At 38.0% G+C, this 27077-nt stretch overlaps 1 protein-coding gene across 1 annotated transcript in view; it reads right to left on the bottom strand.

Moving 5' to 3' along the window:
* HCRTR2 (hypocretin receptor 2) overlaps positions 1 to 18551 on the bottom strand; it is a gene marked incomplete at its 5' end in the record, with an annotated part of 92185 nt that extends 73634 nt beyond the window's left edge. Inside the window, one exon of the mRNA XM_081094979.1 lies at positions 18329 to 18551. Within this exon, the coding sequence (XP_080951105.1) occupies positions 18329 to 18551 (223 nt within the window). The remainder of the gene's footprint in view (positions 1 to 18328) is intronic.
* Between the last annotated feature and the right edge of the window lie 8526 nt (positions 18552 to 27077).

Raw genomic sequence — 27077 nt, 5'->3', positions numbered from 1 at the left:
TTTTTTGTTTCATCTTTTGTTCCTCCTGCCATTTATTTCCTTGAAGCTCATGGCTCCAGTGTTAATGTTTTCTTCTCATTTGTTAAGTTAATTTTATACATTAAATCTTACATTTCACTACACTATTCATATCTATTTAATAGTAGATATATAACATTGTGGAGTTGTTTTTTAATATATTACATTTCTGTCCTTTCTGGGACAGTGCTAACAACTTGAAGAAAATGGTATCTTTCTTATATTTGTTTTTTTCTGGTATCAAGGAGAGTGCCTGGCAATAAATAGATGCCTAATAATTGTTTCAAGTATGAATGAATGAATGAATGAATGAATGAATGAATGCTTTTCATGTCTTAGATTTCATTTATACCTGTTCAACAGCAGCAGACCACCCACATTAGATCTCTGGAGAACATCAGGATTCAGGCTGCATAGGCTGACATTTTCCCTCAAGAAAATGGCAGTCCATGACCTTCCGAATGAATCAGTCCCTATGACCTTGTATCATTATTCAGAAACCCTCAGTAAATTTTCTTTACTTTTTAAATCTGAGCACAGATCATGTTTTCTTATGCTGATACAATGCTAAAAATAGAACTTTAAGCATTTAATTAGAATGTTGAATAGAAAGATGCTCATAAAACTACAACTTGTATCCTGTTCAGAAGATATATTCAGGGTATTCAGATTAACACATAATACTTAGCAATTGCTTGCAAAGAGGAAGACAATTAGATTTAGTAGAGAATGTGTTTAATATGTTTTTATCAATCAATACTTCATCAGTACTCTTAGTCAATAAAAAATAATAATAACCTGGGATCCAGTTGCAGAATTGAAGATAATGGCTTTCTTCATAAAAGCCAAGATAGATCCTAAATATTTTTCTTGAAATGCAAATGAAAAATTTAAATTTGAATAGCTTCAACTGAATATAAAGGGGAAGTAAATTATCTATGACTAATGCCACTAACTCCTTAAAGTACATGGGAGTATGCCCAAGTTTTTATGTTTATATGCAACATATATGTAATGTATAGACAAACATTTAGACTTACATATTCCAAATCTGAACTGTTATTGTCCATAATAAAAATGTCTCTTCTCTAACCAACTGTAACCAAATGTGTCTCAAGTCTTATCAACTTTCACAATATTTTTGTAACACCTATTTTTTGGAAGCAGAATATTTGCCAACTTCAATATATTGAAGAAAAAGGTAGGCAACCATCTGTCTGCAGTGGATTTAGATGGAGCTGCCCAGAGGCTTATGTTTCCTCCTTGTTTATATCTGGAGGATTAAGCCTATTTCAGTGAAAAACTGAATTTCTCAACCCTTAGTGTGGACAAGCCCTTGGAGGAAAGTTTTTATTCCTTGTCTTCATCCGCATCCATCCAGTATTTCCATATCTTCAATATTATGGCCAAAAAGTTGTTGAGGTTCTTAGAATTTCACATAATCCTAGTTTCTATTCTGTGACTAACAACTCCTCACATTTATTAAATGATAATTTAATAAATCAGAATCACTGGACCTAAATCAAAGCCAGGCTTTCATGTGTTTTTGTGCTGTCAAACACCTTTTCATAGCAAACCTCAGATGCCTTCCATGATATAACCGATTAACTACGTTTATTAGGCATAAAATATATGTGTAGACTTTATTTCAAGGTTCCAGGGACACAGGAATAGGAAGTAAATTTCATTTCCAATCTGAAAGAATGACTTCACATAGAAAGTCATAGATTAAAAAATGCAGAAGAAAGAAAAAGCTTTGCACTACTAATTCTATTTTTCTCTAGAATTTTTCTCAATCATTGCATTACTAATTCTGCTTGCAGTGAATTCTGCTCATCATGCCAGACTTCTGAAATGTCCTTTTTTGGTAAAGTTGGATAACAAACAATGTGTACTGACTATAACAATGATAAATTGAGTCAGTGTGCCCACTGCTACTTCTGCTCAAAATGTTAAGTAACTATCACTTCAAAGTGATCACTGGACTTTTGGGACTCCCACACTCGCAATGCTTTGTTTTTTTCTCATTTAACGCCTCCTTGCTGCATTTTCTGTCTAATCCCATTTCAAGTCAAGTCTTTTCATCTTCTCTCTTCTGATAGCTCTTTATGGGCACTCTTTAATTTGTGTCAAATGTAAAATTACCTGGCTCTCAAGCTCATCTCTAAATATAGGAATCCTCATGTAACGGGACGCTGACTTTATCTTTTCCCATGGCAGGGATTCTCATCTCAGTGTACTGGGGCTCTTTTGAAAATGTCCATTCTAGCCCTAGCTGGTTTGGCTCAGTGGATAGAGTGTTGGCCTGAGGACTGAAGGGTACCGGGTTCGATTCTGGTCAAGGGCACATGCCCAGGTTGCAGGCTCGATCCCCAGGAGGGGACGTGTAGGAGGCAGCCAGTCAATAATATTCTCTCATCATTGATGTTTCTATCTCTCTCTCCCTCTCCATTCCTCTCTGAAATCAATAAAAATATATTTTAAAAAAGAAAGAAAATGTTGATTTTTGATTTACCACCCCATAAACCTGACTCAATAAGTCTGGCATAGGCCCTGAAACAAAATTTTTACTATGCACCCTAATTTTTTGTTTCTTCATACATGTCTCAAGGTGATCCTTTTCCCAATTTAAGGAAACATATTTGTGATAATATCACACAGGAGAAAGCCAAGAATAAAATAACATGTAAGAAAAATGTTTGTATTCACTACCCAGTTCATTCTATAGTCTTTGATATCTATGGGGGTATGTAAAAAAACATGAACATAAAAGATGACTGATTATAAATCACAGGTTTACTTCATCTGACTTAATGCTTAAACTCCTGATTTTATATTCAAACTAGAGGCCTGGTGCACAAAGATTCATTCAAGAATGGGCCTTCCTTCCCCTGGCTGCTGGCACTGCCTTTGCTCCACCCAGAGCCACCTTCCTGCCTTCCCACACTACCCAGAGTCCTGGAGCAGCTGGGTGGTGTGGAAAGCCTGCATTGCCGCCATGGCCATGACACAAGCGTCCCACCCCACCCCCCGCCGCTTGGAGCCTGTGTATGCAAATTGACCCACCATCTTTGATGGGTTAATTTGCATACTCACTCCTGATTGGCTGGTTGGCATCGCGAAGGTACGGTCAATTTGCATCTTTCTCTTTTGTTAGTGTGGATGAACTATCTCAAAATGTATATTCTTTTGATTTTTTCCCTTTCCCTACTTCAAACCTGCTCCTCCCCAGCATCCCACATCTCAATAAATTGAACCAACATCCATTTACTTGTCATGATCATGTTGACTCCTCTCTTTTTCTCACACCCATATGCAATCCATTAGCAAATCCTATTGGCCTTACTGTCAAAATATATCTTAAATGACACACTAGAATATAAGTGTCCTGAGGGAAGAAGTTTTGCCTATTTCATTTAGCTGCTAAGTATACATAATAGCTGCTGGTGGGAATGCAGACTGGTACAGCCACTGTGGAGAACAGTATGGAGTTTCCTTAAAAAACTAAAATTGGAACTTCCATTTGACCCAGTGATCCCACTTCTAGCACTATATCCCAAGAAACTAGAAACACCAATCAGAAAGGATAAATGCACCCCTATGTTCATAGCAGCACAATTTTACCATAGCTTAAGATTTGGAAACAGCCTAAGTGCCCATCAGCAGATGAGTGGATTAGAAAACTGTGGTACACCTACACAATGGAATACTACACTGCGGTAAAAAGGAAGGAACTCCTACCATTTGCAACAGCATGGATGAAGCTGGAGAGCATTAAGCTAAGTGAAGTAAGTCAGTCAGAGAAAGATAAATACCACATGATCTCACTCATTTGTGGAATATAATGAACAACATAAACTGATGAACAAAAACAGATCCAGAGACAGAAAAGCATCAATCAGACCGTCAAACCTCAGAGGGAAGGTAAGGGAGGGTGGGGGTAAGGGGGAGAGATCAACCAAAGGACTTGTATACATACATATAAGCATAACCAATGGACACAGACAACAGGGGGTGAGGGTGAGGGCATGATTGGGGGGTGGGGGGCAATGTGGGGATAAGGACACATATGTAATACCTTAATCAATAATAAATAAATAAATAAATAAATAAATACATTTTAGTGTTGCAAAAAAGAACTTGCCACTTGATTCACCTATTAACAAATGTATACTTCCTAGCATGCTTTTAATTACCCCAGAAGACATTGCCTAAGTAATTCTCACAAAAACTGTGTAGATTACTTGCTTATCCTTCTCTGAGTAGCAAACTAATTGTGAGTGGCATGTGGCAAAGCAAGTCCTACTTCCTAGTGAACAGCTACACATATATATTCCTCTAGTAATTCTAACTCAACCTGCCTTGGCCAAATTCATGATTACCCCTCTCCTCACACTTGATTTTCTTTCTATAATTTCTATGTTAAGAAAAAGACAAATGAGATGATCAATATTCTTCCTTTTGGCAAAAATATCTATTACTCAGAAGATTATTTTCTGTTCCCAACAAATCCTTACATTTGATGGGTTACCAGTATCTATCCCCAGAGTGTCCGATGTATATGTTTCATTGTTTCTCCTATTCAACTCCACTGCTTTGGTTTTACCCTTATAATCACTTTTGTGAAAGTCTCAACAGGCTCTGAACTGGCTTCCCAATATGTTTATCTCACATAACTTTCACTTCTTTCTATTGCCCTAGACCCGTGGTCGGCAAACTGTGGCTCGCGAGCCACATGTGGTTCTTTGGCCCCTTGAGTGTGGCTCTTCCTAAGCCTTAGGAGTACCCTAATTAAGTTAATAACAATGTACCTACCTATATAGTTAAGGTTTAAAAAATTTGGCTCTCAAAAGAAATATCAATCGTTGTACTGTTGATATTTGGCTCTGTTGACTAATGAGTTTGCCAACCACTACCCTAAATTATCTTCCTTTGGGCACTCTGATATATCAGAACTTGTTTTCAAATAACTCCAGGATTTTAAACTTTTTACATTAAATCTACCATGATGTAACATAACAGGTATCTGTGTGGCAGATTCCCACAGAATAAAGAAGGCTAGAAAAGCAATACAAAGTGTCAGAGGAGATTACCTGAAGTCTCCGTTACTTGAAATTACCTAGAAACATTCATGAAAGCCTGTGTCTTACTGGAATTCCCTGAATGACCAGCATAATTATTTCTATATTTGCAAGCAACCATAAATTTACTCTGGTGACTTCATCAAATTAGTATAATTTCTTTTCATCCTTTGGAACTTTTCAAAATTATACTCACATGCCAACAATACCTCAAATGCTACCTACTAAGCGAAAGAGTACTTCCTACCCCAAGTCAGATCCAATTTTTATGTTTCCATGTTCTGACACTTAGCATGCATGCCTCTTCAGTAACCCTCATACTGTCATCTATTGTTTACATGCTAGTCTCTCCCACAAGATTAGAAATTCCTTGTAGGTAAGCAGCATGTCTCATTCACTACTGTGCTTCCTCCACAGAATGTAATAGAACACATTACATGTTGTGGGTGTTCAATAAATATTTGCTGAATGAAATAAAAAAAAGAAAATAGCTCCAAATTAGATAAGCCCTAGAAAACCTGGGTGTTGATTCAGGTTGCTTTATTTGTGTGTGTGCTGCTACATTTTGCTGCTACAGTTGGACGGAATCCTTTGCTTTTCTATGTTGCTTTTACCTCCTTTTGGATGATAAAGATCTATTTTCATGACTTCAAACCAACAATCTGTAGATACTGCCATAGTTGCTGATTGTGACTGGGCACTCAGAGAAGTCTTATGCACTCCTGTTTACCAGGAGAGAAAATCTATGCCAGGCTTGACTTTTGCGGCCACTCCTCTTCCCTTCTCTGTGGCCAGGTACCTAAAATGAGTTACAGATTCCCGGAACAGTGGTGAATAGTCGCTGAAACTCCAGACCCTTTCAGCTGAGTTTACAAAAATGCACAGGAATATTTGTGGGTTTTTTAATTACCCACTGTATATTTTTATTACGCACACGAGAATAGTTTCACTATCCAAGGAGAAATGGAAATGGGGAACAAAACACAGTATTTATTTAGTGTTCTCATCCTTTGGGGAAGCAAAGTGATAATATGGGAAACTGTTCCAACAGCACAATAGCAGCTCTCTAATATTAAATGGGAATGTTTACTATTACTTACTACCTGGGAAAAAGAGTGACTAATAGCTAAATCACATAGGTGGTTGTAGGACTGACTAAAACGTTGAAGCGTTATGTAATTAGAGCAATATAACACCTCCAAAAAGCTTAATGTGTAAATTCTACTGTAATTTATTTGACTTACAATGATGAGAAAAATTAATAAAATTGGTTTAATTGGTTAAGTGTCTGCCAAAATTAGCAATGCCACCCTTCTCCAGGCAAGACAGCACTTTGACTGTTAATATTTTATAAATTGATGAATATTTCAGGAAACTGAGGTCCAGAGTTAGTAAAAATTGTTCATTGTTTTTCTTGTTCCTTATTAAATAAAGTGTCTAGAACTATTTAGCTATTCCCAACACTGCTCTTGTGCTCCATCTCAAGGTAACCAGAATTGTTGTCACTGGCAATGGGCAGAATGACAAAGGATTCCTAATGCTGAGGTGCTGTGCGCATTCCTGAAACATCCTGGGCTCAGATGAGGGTATGTTTGGCCCTTTTTATTGCAGAAAGTGCAGATTCCTGGTAACTTTCAGTCTCAGCTCCCTTACTGCATCTGGATCACAAATGTTTCCTTAGACTTTCAAAACAACAACAACAAATAAGAATTACTTTGAAACAAAGAGCAAAGAGGGCTTAAGTAAGAATTTTGTACATTACATATTCTCCTCAGTTATTACAGAAATATATCATGTTATTTGGAAGGATCTTGATATAACTTTCTTGAGGGGGAAAAGAAAAACCTGCATTGTTTGTAAATCCCACTTGTTTTTCATGACAAGAGCCAAACAGTTTCATGTTAATGTCCAGGGGATTTCAGTGCTGGCGAGAGATTTGCAAATGTTCTCCAGAATCATTAGTTTAGTCATTATATAATATTCATTTTAAAGTGTGTGTTCCTTAAGATATTGACCAAAATTATCACACACATAATTCAAATTACTGAATTTTTATTTTAAATGTTTATATCAAAGACATTTCAAGCCCGAAATGCCTTTTTTTTAAAAAAATGTACTCATCACTAAAGTATTTCTCCTGGTGGAAGTCTAATTCAGTTGGTAGCTAACAATTGCTGCACACCTAGCACAGTTCTAGACACTGAGGATGCACCTGCCAGAAAGAAAAAATAAAGGATCTCTCCTGATGGAACTTACATGATACTTAAGGGATAAACAGAACAATGAACAAGTAAATCAAGAGTATAATTTCAAATAATAATACATTCAATGCCAAATATAAAAAGGGATGGTATCATAGTACAAGGGAGGGGGTGATGATTCTGACTGGGCCTTCATAGAGACCTTGTCTGAAGGTGTGACATGTGACTTGAGAAGGAGGCAGCCATGAGAGGGTCATAGGGGTTAGAGATTGTGAGCAGGAATATAGTGAGTCTGTCCAAGGGAATTAACTTATGCTACAATGATCAAGGGATCAAGATGCTCCTTGTGCGAATGTTAATTCAAGGACTTACTCATCTCTACTGTATTAATCTTTTTTGCTTCCCTAAAAGCTAGATATTTTACTCAGAGAATAATTGAAAATATATTTTGACTTTGGAAAAGTCAAGGCCAGTTTTGGCATTTTTAAAGTTCAGAGGGTACCTTCTTACACCTGCATGAAAAAAAACTAAGGTGTATTAAAATCCTATTAGCTATTTACTATAATCCCCAAATGTGTCTCTGTGTATGTGTGTGCATGCACGTTTTTATTTATGAGTTTCTAAGTTATTAAATTATTTCTCTTTTCCACTGAGATAGTTTGACTTCCTTTCACTGATTAGTTGCAAAGTCCATTACGCCCAGGAAAAATAAACCATATAAGTCTATGAACTAGGGTTACTGACTTTCAGGAATCTATGAGTCACCATCACCATCTCTGCTGACTTTATAGAAGAAAGTCATTCTAGGCTTGGATTGTCTGAAATATATATCAAGACCAAGCATGTAACTGTCCCAATAATTATGAAGTCCTTTCTTATACCAGCTAGTGAGATTTGTTAATGTATTTTCTTAAAGCTTTCTAAAATTGGAGAACATTTACATGAAGTATTCTCATTGAAGTGATTGAGTTTTAAGATATTTTATCATAATGAAAAGTTGACTCAGTTTCACCCAATATCAAAATGGTTTCATAAGCACTTAACCATATCTTCGTACTTCTATCCAAAAAGATTAGCACAATCTGCACATTTGAAAAAAGATGAATTGGCTTCAAAATGGTATTTATAAGCAATGTAGTTCTCTAACAAAGTGGATGACTCATCAAATTTACTCTAAACTGATGAAATGAATTCTTACAGACAGTGCCTTTTTGACTCCATTTCTAGCAATGTACTGATAAAATCAAGGCCACACATGGTTATAAACCCTGTCCTTTATAAATTCATTTTAGAGTCACTCAGTAGGTATAAAAAAACTTACTAAAAATCTAGAAAAGAACATTGCAGCCCTGCTAAGTGGTTAGAGCATTGGACTGTACATCAAAGGGTTGCAGATTCAATCCCTGGCCCTGGTTGGGACTCCTGAGGAGGTAACCAATCAATGTGTCTCTCTCACATTGATGTTTCTCTCTCTCTATTTCTCTCTATTTCTCTCTCACACTCCCTCTACACTCTCTAAAAATCAATGGAAAAAATATCTTTGGGTGAGGATTAACAAAGCAAAGAAAAACAGTATATTACAATATTTAATCCCACCACTGTATTCCCAATGAGAACTAAAAATAGCAAATAAAAGTGTTTTTAAAATATATTTATTTGTTTCCAGTTTTAAAATTTTGTATATATATTTTAATTTTTAAAAATAAATTTATTGGGTTTAACATTGGTTAATAATATTATATAAATTTCAGGTGCTAACTTTATAAAACAACATCTCTATACTCTACTGTGTAAAATTTTTAAACTAACCACAGTTTCAGAAATTTTGAAGTGTTACCATGTCAACTTGTAGAGAAATGTTCCCTGTAATTCCCTTAGGAATGACCTGGGGTCAATGTGATATCTCCTTTCATTATTTGAATGATAAAAATGCCATTTAGAATAAATTTTCAAATGAGCATTAGAAAATTGCAATTAAATTGGAGCAAAAATTGGGGATTTCATTGGAATATATAAAAAATGCTTATTAGAGCTCAAATTTTTCATTTCTGGGGTCTCAATATGAGGATATAAAAGATCTAAAGGTCAAGTTGGCTAGGAGTACAGTAACTTTTTAAAATCCCCACAATAAGTTACTATAAAAATGATTTTAGTGAAAACTGTATAGAATATTGGAAAATATTAATAAATCCATGACATGTAATATTCATACATACATCTTTCAGGAAAATAATATGAAAAATTATGTAAACAGAAATTTCTCAAATTTAAATATTCAGCAAAGCAAAAATAGGAACAGTTTTTCCTATATTTAGTCTTCTTCCTTTTCCCTTCTTTTATTTTTTCTCTATTTTCTCCCTTTCTTCTTTTCTCATTTCCTTCCTTATATAGCATGTAGAAAACCTTAAAGAAATAATTACTTAGATAATTTTGATTGTCTTTTATTATATATTTTTTTTTTTTATTGAAGTAGACTTCATTTAATGAGCCCCAAACAGGACTCAAACTCTGGTGTAAAACCTTTACAAGTCTTCCTCTTTTGGGGTTTATTCTTTACATTAAGCCCAGAATGCTCTCATGAAAAAATGCAAACCAATGGCAGCCCTCTCCTTAAAAACTTTTAAGGCTCCCTTTAAATTACAGTATCAAAGCCAGCCAAGATCCTCAGTCTGGTACACAGGCCTTTCATAACCCCACCCTTATCTAATGCTCCAGCCTTACCTCTAGACTCTCCTCATCTGCAGTTACACTTGAGTTACCCAATTGCTTAACACTCTCTTCATAGCCCATGCTATTTCACGCATCTTTGATTTTGCTCATGTTGTTTCCTCTGCTTAGAACATCCTTACCCAATTTTCTTCACCTGTATAACTTGAATTTATGCATTAGGACTCAGTGTAGGTGTCATCTCCTCCTGGGTCTTTCTCTAATCCCCCAATTGGAATGGAGTGCCCTTCTTATAGGCTTTCACTATATCCTATAACCATCTGTCAGAACACTTGCCACATTATATTGAAATAATCTATTGATATGTTTCTCTCTCCAACTGGAGTATAGGTTCCTTGGCTCCTAATACCTTTGTACCCTAGATTTTTAGCATACTAATTAATTTAGCAAAGTTTCCCAATATTTTAAGTTACTTTTATTGGCAGAGATTCAAAATGTGAAGTGGATATATTTATCAGCTTATTTTAGCCATATGCCATTAAGTACAATTCCTTTAAATTTCCTTGTTCTGAATCTATTCAAGTTAAAAATTATTTTAACTATTGTATGGTTTCCATGACAGATATGAGGTTCCTTTACACTTTTCAGCTACTCTGGCAATTAGGGTGATAGCATGTGATTGGTTTTGGCCAAGTGATCATGGGTAAAATTGACATGTGTAGCTTCTGGGCGAAAGTAGTTAGAAGCCAGTATATTTTTTCTAGTTCACACTCTACCATGACAATTTAAGACACTATATGACAACTTACCTCCAAATTTAAAAAATCCTATGGAATAAAAGGCTAATATGCAAATTGTCCCTTCAGGAGTTTGACTGACTGGGAGTTTGACTTCTCGCTATGATGTGTGCTGACCACCAGGGATGGAGTGGAATAAAGGAAGGCCCCAGCTGGCAGCCAGCAGCTGGGGGAAGGAAGGCCCCGGTTGGCAGCTGGAAGGTCCCAATCAGTCCTGATCGCTAGCTAGTCCTAGGGACCCTACCCATGCACGAATTTCGTGCACTGGGCCTCTAGTAATAATAATAATAAAACAATAAATGTATTATTTTACATACCCTTCTAAAGGGTCAGGAACCTGCAAAAAACTTAGCCAGACTGTTCTGTCTCAGAGCCTGTTAAATTTCAGTCAATGTGCAATCACAGATATCTCAAGACTCAATCTGGCTGAAGGATTTGCTTTCAAGATCATACATGTGGCTGTTAGAAGCCATATTTCCTCTATGGATATTGGATGGATATTTCCATTTCTTATTATATAGGTAACTCTCAATGAAGCATCTTACTTTCTCCAGGGCAAGAAACCCAAGAGCAAGAGAGAGAGTGGGAACTCAAGGCAGAAGCTGTAATCGCTTATAAAGCTCTAATTTTAAAAGGTACATACTATCAATTGTGCTGTATGTTGTTGGTTACCCAGAGCAATCCTGGCACAATGTGGAAAAGGACTCCACAAGGATGTGAAGGCCAGAAAATGAAGGAATGTCAGGAGCTATCCTGGAGGCTGGTTACCAAGGAGGCCACCTGTTAAAATGGTATATAAAACACGAGAGCACCTGGACCACCAGTTATTGGATGGAACAGACTCTCCAACCCACATTAGATGTTAAATAAGCAAGACATAAACTTGTGTGATGCTAAGCCAATGAGAATTCAGGGTCTAGTATGGCATTTCCCAGCTATTCAGACCAACAAAGCTCTCATAAAGATTCCTTTACAGAAAGAGTCCGTGATGATTAAAAGGACTTCAAGTATTCTAGGACTTGCAAGAGTGACTTCTTATTGTATACTTAAACATTGGAACTCAATTTTATTTTATTTTTGCCAGGTGTGTGAATTTGGTTAATGTACATCTGAACACAGAATGTTGCCAAAATCAGGTACAAAGACATCACAGCTGAAGGCCAGGCAAAGGTAGTTAGCATCCCTCATCCTGTTATCTTCTATTATAGGAAAATGGCAAACTTTCCCAAGGTGACACAAAGCCCCTTGGTATTTCCATGTACTCAAACTTTTCTTTTAAGGTGATTTTCAATCACTTCAAGTACTTGATTTCTTTCCCCCACTAAATAAGACCTACTCAATACGATTGTTGTGAAGAGTAAATGAGATAAGTAACAATGTCTTCTGAAGAGTGAAATACTATATAAATATTAAACATCATTTATATGTATTTCATATTGAAAGCAAATTACTGGAAAAGACTTAATGTTAATAATCCCAAAATGTTTTAAAGAATAAAGTACATATTTATTCTAAACAGTTTTTTGTTATTGTTTATTAGAAAACAGTTCTATTGGCAATAAATATTTTAAATATGTATGAAATCTATTTACTTGGTTAAGAAATCATCTCTCTTTGAGAACAAAGGTAAAATTAACAAATTCAGTCCTATGAGTCATCTATTAAAATACTGGTCATATATGTCATGTATTTCACCTCAAAATGTTCTATTGTTAATGTCTAAAGGTCATTTCATATCCCGTGTGATGGATTATGCCTCTTTGGTCATATGTAACACCATTATGGTCTAGGAAAAATATTGTGCGATATAAAGATTGACCTATTCAGTTAAATCAAAATAAATTTATAATTTTAAAGTTAACATTAATTATAACATAGGATGAAAAAATAAAATAAAATGCATGTGTAGGTTTGAAACCTTAAAAAGAAAGAAAAGATCTTTAGGTCATGTGAGATATTGAATGATAGAACCTCAGTCTTAACTTATGCTTAAACCCAGCACCTTCAATAACAAAACAATACATTGGAGCCGAAACCGGTTTGGCTCAGTGGATAGAGCGTCGGCCTGTGGACTGAGGGGTCCCAGGTTCGATTCCAGTCGAGGGCATGTACCTGGGTTGCGGGCATGTCCCCGGTGGGGGGTGTGTAGGAGGCAGCTGATCGATGTTTCTCTCTCATCGATGTTTCTAGCTCTCTATCTCTCTCCCTTCCTCTCTGTAAAAAATCAATGAAATATATTTTTTAAAAAACACACAAAAAAAACACACAATACATTGGATACAGGTTAGGCCACAATTACCTAACCTGTATCCAATGAATCACCCCTGACCAGGCAAAAGTATTTTTGGCAGCACCTATATTACCTTGAATTTTTCTCTTGTGAAGTAACTGTAGCCTGACCTTGATTAGCTTATCAGATGAGCTCACAGCTATAGCCTGTCAGAGAAATGCCATGGCAACATGCCAGAACAACTCTGTAAATTGTCTAGAGGGCACACCTAAGTATCATTTCCACTCTCCTTTCTTCTGTGTTTCTTAATCAGAATTAGAAGCAAAGGAGAGAGACAGGATGAAGTAATGGAACACAAGTGAGCCATGGAACCTGATAGATCCTTATTTGCAACCTAATGCTGCTACTTACTGTAGGACTAAACTTTGGAACACATTAAAATAGCTTTTTGAATTTTATTTATCTCATTTATAAAACAAAGCTATTAAATTCCTCAGTAAAAGCTTGTTATGAGGCATCAATGAAATACATTCATTGTGGAGCCTGGCATATAGTACACAATAAATATTCTTCCTTTCTCTTTGCAGTGAGGAAAGGAACTAGAGATGAATGCCCTCAGCTTCGTCCATCACATGACATTGACTGAACCTTACTAGTGAGCCACCACTTAATGGAGCCAGCAGCACTAAGGATGTGGGAATGTCAGGGTGCATTTTGCATTCTAAAAACATACACGTTCAAAGCTTAATGACCATATTAATATTACCTTTCACAGTCACTAGTCATGACTTCTATGGAGTCCTGGAGGAGATGAATAAGGTATTATCTCTAACCTCTTTCTGCTTCCTGTGGAGGAAAGGCTGGGCTTACGCACACCCACAGAGCTGAAGTGGGCATCAGAAGGAGCATCAAAGAAATGTCTCTTAGTCTGAGGGATAGTGAGAACTTGTAACTCTGCCATTTCCACATCTGGGACATAAAGATTTGCCTTGTAAGAAGCACCCCTATGACAGATATTCTTCCCATCCCACCCACCCAATTAGCTTACCTGCTACTGGGTAAACCCTTAATGAGCAGTGTGCTTTAACTCAGTTAAACCAACATATTATTGCCGTTTTGTGTGTGTGTGTGTCTGTGTGTACATGGGTTCTATTTAAAAAGTAACAGTGATAGACCAACCAGCTAACAATTTAAAAATTCTGTGAATGGACCCAGTGCAGGCAAATTGAAACCATGAAAGAGAGAGGAAAAATTATCATGATAGGAATGACTTTCACAGAGAGGTGGGAAGGCAATGCAAATCACTCAGTATAAAGGCACTAAGCACCTGTTAGGGGATGGGTGGGTGGAACTGGGATGGAAAAGGAGAGTAACATGTGCCAACTCCATTTTATGAATAGCTGATAGCAAAATTCTCAATTGAGAAAAAGGCCAGATCCATTTTACTAATACCTTTCAGTAAAATACTCAATTCCGAAGAAGGCTAGAGCAGAGGCCATTAAGAGTTACAGAACTACAGACTGCCCATGGAGGCAGAAAACAGTTGCAAACCACACTGGGGAGGGACTTCAATAGTGGGAATGAAGGGATAGAACTTGGCATTTAGTGTTTACTATGTATTGATGAATATATATGTATATTCTATATCTATATATTACATCCTCATCAGCCTTCTATAAGTCAGGCATTACCACCCTTAATTTACAATTGGAAAAACCAGACTTGAAGAGCTTACTAATAATAACTTGTTAATGGTCACACAAGAAGCAAGAAACACAGCTTCTTGTCATGTCATTTGTTGAATGTTCTCCTTGTTTTTCATATGGCAACACCAACAGGAAAATAGACACAATCCAGGTAAAAAATAGATATCTTTAAATGCAGAAGAAAGGCAGAGAATTGCTCACTTCCTCCTAATGCTGAATGTTTAAACTGACTAGAACCCATCTCTCAGTTTCAACTACAAAGATAACATGTAGGAATTACATTAAAGAGTTTCCTTTGAGTTGTCCCCAAGAGCCCTCTCCCCCAAAATACATAATTTTAAAAAAAAACACGTAATATTGCGCAAAATGTACTAGTCAAATAATTGGCTATAGTACAAGATATACACAGGAATAGGTTTTATGGGGCATAATTTAATGCTGGCAAACACTGCTTTCAAAAAGAACACTGTCCCACCTTCACCCCTCGGACTTAAATTATATAATGAAATGTGTGTGCCTTATATTAGAATGATTATACTTATGAAACTCCATGTATAGTAATATTTGTCTTATTTTTTATGAATTTGTCACATTTTTTCCCAGGAAACTGCTTTCCATCTCTGGAAAGTATCACCTGATAGTGGAGAGGGCATATAATGAGAGAGGAACTGTGGACTAAAGAAAATAAGGTGGGGATGATGAAGACTTCATCATCCTGTTACATCACTTCACAAAAGGGCATTGTGGTCGAAATGCCTTCTAACTGATACATTATTTTTGTAAGTTCAACAAGGTTGATATTTTCCAAGTAGTCAGTTACATGCAAGTGCAAATGGTGAATGGACTCAAAGGGTCAGTGATTACATCTGCTACCTACATTGTGGTATTTCACCTTCAAACCTAAGGTTGCCTCTTTATCTTGAAGAATAATATGATTTTTTGTCCTGCCAATCTCTGAATAAAATAACTTATGCCAGAGGGGCAAATAAGCAGTTCTCAATCTAATCTGTTTTGCAAATTTGACAGTGACATCAAAGAGCAGGAAGTTGTCTGTGAGTAATGACACTGCTCATTTGTTTAAATGTCAAACTTAACCGCATCAACTTTCAGAATATGTCAGTAAAGAATGAATTTCAGTTCAGCCAGAGAGGATTTCAGTGTCATTCAGTGCTGAACAAAATAGCTGTCAGTATCTTGAAAGCAGAGGGCTTTGATTAAAGCTTTCTTTGTAAGCTAAATGGAAATGGCCATTTCAGCACTTGGAGCTATGGACAGTACTCTCTTCCTTAGGTAATGAAACAAGTTGTCGTACTTCTTGAGATTAAAACATTCCCCAGATTAGCAAGCATTTGCCCCTAAACTATTCAATTAGGATATAAAGAGGATGCATCACAGGTCTGTGCAAAGCCAGGATGAAATAACAGCAAAGAGGAGCAAATTTTATCACAGAGATTAAGCCTGAAATAAAATTAGAGAGGGGAAATATGATTTGTAGCTATCCCTTCAAGACATGTCAAAATTTTACTGCAATGCAATAACATTTCCCTATGGATAGGTTTTTGTTGGAGAGAATAATAGAATAATAGAATTAACCCCCTGTAGTAATTTACTAGCATTGGACATAGGTGCAGAAGAGAACAGGAAGTATATTTAATAGACTTGCAGACAATCAGGAGTAAAAAATTCATTCTCTATATGCTTTCTAGATCGATCTAGAGTGGAACATTCTTGAAGCATTCTGGATATGAGGTCAGAAAAAAAAAGTGGAACTGAATCTGCAGCATGTTCCTTAATGAGTAATTTCATTTCTCTAAGTCAAAATTCTTAAGTCAAATATAGGCTACTTTGAGGTTTAAGTGAGAGAGTGTATATGAAGGGGTCTGGCACACATTAGGTCCTCAACAGATTTTCAATTGGGATTATTCACTTATATTAAGTGTTGGTATAACGCAGTGCAGTGTTGCTATAGTGGTGGCCATGAGTCTGAATAGTTGTAACACTAAGGATGGACACAAGAAGAAGGAAAACAAGAAAGGCATTGTTATTAATAGATGTGTTCTTATATCCAAGGGCCCTAATCATGTGCATCTGCACCTTCATCCACCTTGTCGGCATCCCCGAAATATTCCCTTATGTTTATATTTTTAAAAACCAACAAAATAAAAAAAAAGTCTAAAATAATACAGGAAGAGCAAACTAAAGTTCTCAGAGGTGTCTTATTTCTCTTACCAAATACTAAGTATACCAACTTTCTCCAGAACACCTCTCAGTCATATACTGCCAACGACTCTCACTACCTGCTACTTTGAGTGCTCCTGCGCAGCCTGGCGCACGTGGAGAGAGCAGGTAAGACTGAGCTGAATGCTGAAAGCCTGGGAAGTTCCTTATCACCCTGCATTGAAGCTACAGACTACTTGCTTTGGACTTCAAAGCCTCCCAGCCTATTTCACATCACTCCTCTTCTTCCCTTTTCATAACCATCACTGAGAGAGCATCTTCACCCAGCCTCCCCACTCTCCTCCTGTTCTTTTCAACAGAGATTCCCTCCACACTGCCCTCTACATATGAACTGCCTCCCACTCTCCATTCATCAAGGCACATGCTCCGTCCATTCACAATTCATGTTAAGTCCTCAAGGCCCTCCTAAAGCTCTTTTTAAGTGGATTCCCCAGCTGCTCTAATCAACTCCACCACCACAGCCATCATATCACCATTATGCCCACTCCCCAACCCTCAGAAATTGTACAGAGATGGAGAATGGGCTGGTTTTGCATGCAAATCTGGACAGGGACAAATTTAGCATTAAAATTGATCTTGTTTGGGGGGAACACACACACACACACACACACACACACACACACACACAAAACAACCAGTTACAAATCTTTCTGAAGCGTGGCAACAAGCATGTTGGGGGGGGGGGGAATATTGGTTGAGTGTATGAATGAATGAATGAGGAATGAATGGATGGATGATTGGGATCTCTTTGGCACTTTTCTCAGATGCCCCTCCTTGCTTGCTCCCAGCATGGTTCCTCTATAATTAAGCCCTCAGTGCCTGAGTACACCTCGCTGCTTCTCCTGGGTCTCCACACCCTGCCCTTTCATGCCCACCTCCAGACAGAGCCTACGCCTCCTCGCCAAGGGGCACTCCACCTCGCCCACAAATCCTTAGTGACTTCAAAAGCCGAAGCAAGCTTGCTCCTTGTAGGCAACAGCTTTTCATTCTGCCAGCTCTACTTCTCCCCAAAGCCCCTGAAACCGCCAGCCAGGCCACACAAAAGGATGGCTCATTTCCCCACTCCCGCAATCCACCTGGCGGTGGCCCTCGCTGCCCCTCTGCTGGCACTTGTAACCCAGGTGCTCGCAAGAGAAACGCGGTTCCCCGCTTCTCTCTGCAGAAAAAAACCCCAAAACAAAACAAAAAAAAGAATCACTATTTCAAGGCTCGGTCCTGGTTCTGAAAATCAGAAAACTTTTTTTTTTTTTTTTTAAATAGAAAACCCCACCCGGAGGGCAGGGACCTCTTTGTTTGCATCCCAGGGGGAGGGAGGGGTCTCCGAGCTTTTGCAGCCCGGGGCGAAGGGTACGTGACAGCCCTCTGGAGGGCTGCCGGGGACAGCACTCACCCAGGATGTTCCCGATGAGAGCCACCACGAACACGATGATGTAGCCCGCGATCAGGACCCACTCGTATTCTTTCGGGTGGAGGTATTCCTTCCACAGGTACCGCAGGAATTCCTCGTCGTCATAGTCGGTGGGGCTTAGAAAGGGCTCTTGAGTTTCATTCAGCTCCGAGGCGGATGTCCAGTTGCGACACGGGGGTGAGTCCTCCAGTTTGGTGCAGGACATCACGGGGCTCGAGTCCGGTTCGGCTCAGTGCTGCAAGCGGCTCTTGCCCTGCCCCATGAGCACCGGGCACTCGCGGTGGGAACGGCTGCGCCGAGCGGCGAGAAGGGGCTCCGAGCAGCAAATGACGTGAAAAGTTCAGGAGCCAATGCCTCCTCCGGAGTCCTGTGCCCCGCAACTTCGGCGGCGCCGGGGCTGCGTGTGCCGGGCGCTTGGGCACCGGGGAGCCAGGCGGCTGAGGACCTCGGGACCCGGCGCTGGAGGCTGCAGCAATGACCCCGGGAGGAGACGCTACCTCGGCTCGGCTCGGGCTCAATTACTCCTCATTCCAGCACTGGGTCCGCAGCCCGCAGCCTCCTCCCGCGCGGATGGAGAGCTGGAGTGGGAGGGGAGACAGTAACGAAGATGATTTTAACCGGTGTCTCTCTCTGTGGGTCCCATCTCCCGTCTTTCCTACTTTCCATTTCCTGCTCCATGTCTCACCTGCAGCTTCTCTAAGCCGTACGTGTGTAGGTCTGTGCACATGGCAAGCATGTCAGGGCAGGGTGAACTCGGGAGGTATCGGCGCCTTGGTCTCTGTGATGTCAACGTAAAGGGCACGAGGAGGAGCCGCTGTGTTTCTCCAGCAGGACTCGGCAAAAGTCATCTCAGGCAAATAGGTGAACATTTGTGGGGCTTTTCCAATGTAGCCCTTGCTGAATCTTTCAGGCATCTCCCCCTCGGAATTGGGAAATGAGACCCCCTTCTTAAGACCTATTTAGTTAGAATTTGTATTTGCAACAGCAAGTGTCATGTGAAATAGAGCAGCAGATTCTTAAAGGACACCGAGGGTCATAAACGCGCTCACAGTTAAATGTTCCCAAGCGGAGGAGCCATACCAAACAGCACGAAGGGGATTCCCAGCTGGATGGGGTGGGTGAAGCAGGAGAGCTCTCTCTCTGGTGATTACCACACCCACGGGTCTCCCTTCTCATGGACTCAGGATTGATATCACCTGTCATTCTCTCATTAATTGATTGGGTCTCTAAGAAAAGTATTTTGGGATGTGTCTGAGTCTGAGTTCAAAGTCCTTTCGTTCTCAGTAAGCATGATAGGAATATTGCATTTGATGGATTATAATTGGACTTGGGAAGGACCTTGGAATCATCTAGGCTAGACTCCAGCGTAATATGAGAAGCCTGATGTGTCCCTAGTTTGGACGTGACACCATAATTTATTACATCCACCATTATGGGACTGCTCTAAAGTTTGGAAAACTGTGCCACACATTGAAACAAGGTCTTTAACCAACATTTGTCTTTCTCAGTCTTTTGTATCAAATTCCTAGTTGGCATCTTAGTGCTACATGGAATCAGTCTTCCACATGACAATTCTTCACATATTCAAAATAAGCATCACAACCAAAGGACTTGTATGCATGCATATTAAGCCTAACCAATGGACACAGACACCAGGGGGTGAGGGCATGAGTGGGGGGAGGGACAATGGGAGGATAAGGACACATATGTGATACCATAATCAATAAAGAAAAAAATACAGAATATTGAAAAAAATAAGCACCACAGTCCCCTCCCCTTCCCATGCTCCTTACGATCACTTTTCCCCTAATTATTTCCAATGTTTTACAAATGACATTATTTCTACAACCTATATTTGCTTGGTCTTCCTTTAGACATTTGTCAATATTTTAGATAACATGAAAGTAAGAGGAAATACAATTATCTGGATTGGGTCTTGCCAGTACAAAATGTATACTATTATTTCCAATGTTTGTATCTTATTATGTTTTCAAAAGTCACAAGACACTGAGGGTTCATATTGAGCATTTACTCAACCCCCTACCCGGATCCCCAATCATAATTCTTCACTTTTGTTTTGTACATTATAGTTTATAAAGTTATTTTATACACATTATTATAAAACCTCTGAGGGGCTATTATCAGCCTTGTTCACAGATGAGTAAACTGTTCCAGAAGAAATTACATGATTGACCAAAGGTCAAATGACTACTCAGTGACAAAACCACCCAGTACTTAGTGCTTCTACTATTCTACAGATGCCCTATTTCTTAAGAAATACTGTTGTTGACTTACCCATTCTTCCCTTGTCAAATTTCTTTTTAAGAGAAGAGAAAAAAAAAATAGGCATTTTATTTTTTGACATATGTTTACTTAGTGCTTCTGTTTCACTCTCAGTGATACAAGTTATTCAAGGTTACAGTACTACTCCATGCATTTTACTTTCCAGTGAAGTTAGAAAGAAAACAAACTAATAAGCACGTAAGGAAGGTATTAGGAAAAGATACGTGCTATGTTGAAAACTAAATAGAGTGAAGTAATGGTGAGTGGCGAATACCAAAGGCCATATTAGAAATAGATGGTCAAACGAGGACTGTGTGAAAAGGTGGCATACTAGTATAAGTAGAATATCCAAATGAGATACACATGCATTAATTTACTTTTGTTAATTTGAGGTTTAACCAGATTTTCTTAAATGCCGATCCTGTTATCTGAAGCATTAGTCAGGCCCTGGCTGGTTTGGCTCAGTGGATAGAGCATTGGCCTGTGGACTGAAGGGTCCCAGGTTCATTTCTGGTCAAGGGCATATACCTTGGTTGTGGGCACATCCCCAGCAGGGGGTGTGCAGGAGGCAGCTATTCGATGTTTCTCTCTCATCGATGTTTCTAACTCTATCCCTCTCCCTTCCTCTCTGTAAAAATAAATAAAATATATTAAAGCATTAGTCATTTCTCGAGACCTCTTGTTATCAGTAAATTTGACAAACAGGCCTTCTATAGTTTCATTCAAGTTTATTGATACAACTCTGCTAACTTTATCCAGTCGTATATGTGTCCCTCTGACTTATTAATATCTGTGTTTTCCTTCTCCATGTACTATTCTTTTCAAAATAGGAAAGGTTGTTGCAACTTTAGTACCAATCTATACTCATTAATGTGTGCAAATTCCTTGTCATTGACAGTTGGCTCATAAATATGGACCAGTATGCTATTTACTAAGGACTCAGTGCCCTTAGCTTTCATTTCATAGCACTTCAACTTGTCTATACTTCAGTCTGCTCTCTTTACGTCTTCTATCTGCAATTAATCACTCTTGACTAAAAGTGTAAATAAGAAGAAGACTATTTTCAAGATTTTGTTCTGTTATCTGCTTTATGTTGTGACGAGTCTGGATTTATCTTGATCCTACGAGTATTCTATTGCCTTCTGTCCATTATTTATCAGGTGATTTACTTTTAATATGTGGTATTCCAAGGTCATACAAAAATTTCACTCAAAACTCCGATTTATTATTTGTTTCCCCTTTTGCAAGAACATTAGAGATGATAATTATTGCAGTACTCATTTTGATGTGCTCTCTTCCTTAGATCTTTTGATACCCTTTAGGACATTTGAAAAGAATTTTTAGTTTTGTAGATACTATTATTCTCTTCAATTTAAAGTCTTTCTGTTGGATGCTGGGAAAAGGAGTCAGCTTATTATCACAAGTCTGTAAAGAAAGTCCCAAATTGGTCCTGTGATGACATCTTAAGGCTGTTATGAGAATTAAATGAATTGATATTTTTAGAACTGTGTCTGTTATATAGAAAGTGATCTGAAAAGCATTTGTTGGGGAAAAAATGTAAAACTATATGCTCTCATGGTGTGAATATTATTTGCTACACATTTCAATTACTCTAAGTGTTAAAATATTTTTAAATGTAGCTCACAATAGTCTGAGTACTTCTGTTTGTCTGCCACTTTTAGCTCTCTCACTTGCCTGAATATATTAAAAATGACAAATAAAAGGAAAATAATACTCAACACCGATTTTTTTTCTCTCTAGTAGTGGTTAGAGTTAGGTTGCTTAGAGATCTCAGATTACCAGGTATATGGGCTGTCCTAGGTTTTACATTCTTAACCCGGATGTGAGATGAGACCACATTTTTTGCAGCTCTATAATCATTTGATAGATCCATTTCAATAAATGTTTTGGAGTATGTTCTAAGTGCCCAGGAGTTTCACTAAGAGCTGGGGGCATGAAGATCAATAAGATATAACCCAGCCTCAGTTATATCACAGCCCACTGATGAATTATATGAGAGAATCACTGTGCATTTCTAGGGTAGAGGGATGCAGTGTCATGAGAACATGAAAAAAACACCTAATTCAGCCTGAGAATACAAAAAAATTGATGGCTCCCCTAGAGGGAAAGTCACTCTTGAGCTTACCTCCTTGAAGCAAAGGAAGAGATTACTAAGTGGTGAAGGCTGGCTGGTGTCAAAGCAGAGGAGGCAGCATTTCCTAGGGACTGGGAAGCAGGAGAAAACATGCAGTGGAGGGACAAAAGCAAGGTAAGCGAGCAAGGTCAGGCTATTGCAACAACCTCACACAGTGATGCGGAGGCTAGATTAGGGAAGGGCGAGACAAAAGATAAGGGTTCTAGGTAGTAGGTTAATATAATGATCCTGTCAGAAGGAAGGTAGCTGTGTGGGAATTAAGGGAATTGAGTATTATTAAAAAATGTAACAGTTTGAATGGACATCATTCAGTATGCAGGCATCTTGTGACAGTCTGCAATTTAGGACTGCGATGAAACTTGTTATCTTTTTCTACTCTTTATTATTATTTTTCCCATTTTCACCACTTGCCATTATAAAAAATAACATTTATGGAAAGAACATAGAGCTCTCTCAATGACCCCAAGACCAAAGGGGAAAGTAAGATCTCACGGGGCCAGGCACTGATGTTGAGACAGGCAGGTATTGCACTTGCACTCTCCTTCTTGGGAGACTATTCTTCAAGGTGGCTGAGGGGAATGGACAGATCTCAGATTGGCTTCTTTTACTTAGGACTATGGCCTTAAGGTTCCTCCATGTCTTTTCATGGTTGATAGCTCATTTCCCTTGTTAGCACTAGATAATATTCTATTATCTGGCTGAATCGCAGTTTATTTAGCCATTTGCTTTATGAAGAACATCTTAGTTACTTCCAAGTTTGGGCAATTTTGAAAAAAAAAAAAAAAGCTGATAGAAACATCCATATGCAGTTGTTTGTGTGAACATACATTTTCAACTCCTTTGAGAAAATGCCAAGCATCAGGGTTGCTGGATCATATAGTGGAAGTTTTAGAAGAAATCACAAAACTGTCTTCCAAAGTGTCTGTACCATTTAGTATTCCCACCAGTAGTGAGTGAGAGTTTTGTTGTTCCACATCCTTGCAAGCATTAGAGGTTAGCAGTGCTCCAGAATTTAGCCATTCTATTAGGTGTGTACATTCACTGAGAACTTATGATGCAGAGCATCTCTGCATGTGCTTCTTTGCCGCCTGTATATCTTCTTTGGTATGATGTCTGTTAAGGTCTTTGGCCCTTTTGGTGTATGTTGTCTCATTATTGAGTTTTAAGAGGTTTATTTGTGTATGTTTTGAATAGCATTTCTTTACCAGATGCGTCTTTTGAAACTATTTAACCCCAGTCTGTGGCTTGTCTTCTCTTGAAATTGCCTTTCACAGAGCTGAAGTAATCAATTTTAATAATGTCCAGTCTATCAATGACTTTGTTCATAGATCATGCATTTGGTATTGTACCTAAGAAGTCATAGACATACCTAGGGTCATCTGCTAGATTTTCTGCTATGTTGTCTTCTAGAAGTGTTATGGTTCTGCATTTTATATTTAAGTCTGTGAAATATTTGAGTTAATTTTTGTAAAGGTTGTAAGGCCTTGACTATATTCATGGTTTTTGCCTTTGAATGTCCAGTTATTCCAGCATCATTTGTCAAAGAGAGTCTCTTTGCACAATTGTATTATTTTCCCCCCTTTGCAAAGATCAGTTGACAATATTTATGGGGTTCTATTTCTGAGTTTCTGGTCTGTCCCATGGAATTATTTTTTGTCTACTTTTTTAGCAACACCACACTGACTTTGTTACTGTAGTTTTATAGTGAGTTTATAACCATTTAAAAACCCTTGTTTTCCCATTAAATGATCTTAGCACCCTCGTTGAAAATAAGTTAGCCATAGATACATGGGTTAATTTTGAAGCTCCCAATTCTATTTTATTTATCTATATTTCTATTCTTATTTCAGTATAACAATGTTCGATTATTGTAGCTTTGTGGTATATTTTAAAATTAAGAAGTGCGAGTCCATACATTTTGTTCTTATTTTTAAATATTATTTTTGGCTGTTCAGGGTTTCTTGAAGTTCCATGTGAATTTTAGAATCTACTTGTCCATTTCTGAAAAAAAGTGGGGGGATGTGGTTGGAATTTTGAAAAAGATTGCATTGAATTGGTAGATCAGCTTGCACTGTATTGCAATATTGAGAGTATTAAGTCTTGCAATTCCAAAACATGAAATGTCTTTCAATTTATTTAGGTCTTCTTTAATTACTTTCAACAATATTTTACATTTTTGCATCTGTAAAATGTATGTGTCACTGGTTACATTTATTTCTAAGCATTTTGTTATTTCAGATGATATTGTAAATGGGATTTTTTGATAATTCCACTTCCAGGTTATTCATTGCCAGTGTATAGAAATACAACTAATTTTTTCATATTGATCTTATAGCCAGCAACTTTGCAGAACTCATTATTAGCTGTAGTACTTTTGTGTGTGTGGAATCTTTGGTGTTTTCTTTTTTGTAAAACCTGTGAAATAGATACTTTGTATTTTCTGCTTTATAGAGTGGAGTTTTCTGTATTTAAGTTTATGTCATCTGCCTGAGATAGACTTACTTCTGCATTTCCAAACTTGATGCCTCTTATTTCCTTTTCTTGCCTAATTTGATAGAACTTCTGTACAATGTTGAATAGAATAAGTAGACCCCCACTTCCTCTTCCTGATCTTAGGGAGGGGGGGCAGTTTTCAGCCTTTCACCATTAAGTACTATGTTAGCTGTGGATTTTCACAGATGCTCTTTGTGAAACTGAGGAAGAACCTTTCTATTTCTAGTTTGTTGTGAATTTTCATAATGCAAACATTTTGGATTTTGTCAACTATTTTTCTACATCTGTTGAGATGATAATGGGTGGTCACCCCTTTTGTGCTATCACTATGGTGTATTATAATGATCAAGTTTAACTAATCTTGTATTCTGGGGATAAATCCCATTTGCCCATGATATATAATCCCTTTAATATACTTCTGGTCTCAGTTTGGTAATACTTTGTTCAAAATTTTTGCATCTATATTCTTAAGAGACATGGGTCTGTCATTTTCTTTCTTGTTATATCTTTGTATGGCTTTGATATCCAAGTGATACCAGACTCATAGAGGGACTCTTGGTTTGATTTCAGTTTTATTAGTCACCAGCTCTCTGAAACAGAGGTGAAAACTCAATAACTTAATGTTTTAGACTCACCTCTGAATAATAACTCCATACACATTTTTGGGAGGAGATTATTATGTGTGATTTGTAAAATGCCAATCACAATATTTATATCAAATAATAAGAAGTATCAGTGTCAGTGTTAAGAATGATGGCAGCCAGTGGAGGGATAGAATGACCAACATATGTATCTGCACAGGGCTAATGACACTTTATTCCTCTTGGTCTTCATCACAGCATGTATGAAAATGAGTCACAATCATTCTAGTTTTGTTACAATAACCACATTAATAGCAATAACATAACTATAAGGTGGGCAAAAGTAGGTTTCTAGTCTTTTGTATAGAAAACAATAAAATATTAATAAATAATAGTATAAGAATAAACTGTTTTATATACTCACAATGAGAAACCTACCTTTGTTGCCGGAAGCCGGTCCATCCTTGCTGCTTAACACAGTCGCTGCAGGATAGAAACATCTGCACAGCATATGTTTCAAGGGACCTGGCGTATATAGCATACTGTTCTTAGTATGTTTGCTCACCTTCTTGGCACTATGTGTTTTGGCCAGGGTCTCCTCTCTGAAAAAGGTTGTTTCCCCAGGTAGGGATTTTCCCCTGAAGTTAGGGAGGGGATGAAACTCCTTAACTAAGTGCCAGGCGGGTAGTTAATCACTTTAACTACAAACAATCATGCTTAAGCTACATAATCTTTACTCCCTGGAATGGAGATAAGAAACGCCCTAACCTTTGTAATAGAAATTGACAGGATTAAAATCAACTGGTATAAATACGGATGTAACAAGACAATAAACAGCAGAACCTCTCTGGAGATCCAGACCAGAACTTGGTTGGAGATCCTGGCTAGGCTGCTGATCAACTGAACACTGTCTCCATGTCCTTCCTTCTTCGCAGACTCCGTCTACGCCTTTGGGAACCCCTGGACCTGCTGGGGTTGGACCCCAGCACTTTGTCCCACCCTGTAGAATGATAAAGCAATAACAGATTACTAATTCTATATACATTGAGTATATAACACCCCAAGACCTTGACATATATTATTTCACCCTCAGGACACCATAATGAAGCTGCTGTTATCTTTCCTTATTTTCTGAGATGGTACTTGAAGTTTGGATAAATTTTCCAAGATAATATAGATCAGAAGTCATAGAAAATCAGTTATATCTGTGACAGAGTAT

The sequence above is a fragment of the Myotis nattereri genome (assembly GCF_964212035.1).
Source record: "Myotis nattereri genome assembly, chromosome: 6".
In the NCBI taxonomy this organism is placed as follows: Eukaryota; Metazoa; Chordata; class Mammalia; order Chiroptera; family Vespertilionidae; genus Myotis; species Myotis nattereri.
Note: the sequence above shows the minus strand (reverse complement) of the source record. Positions and strands in the feature narration are given on the sequence as shown.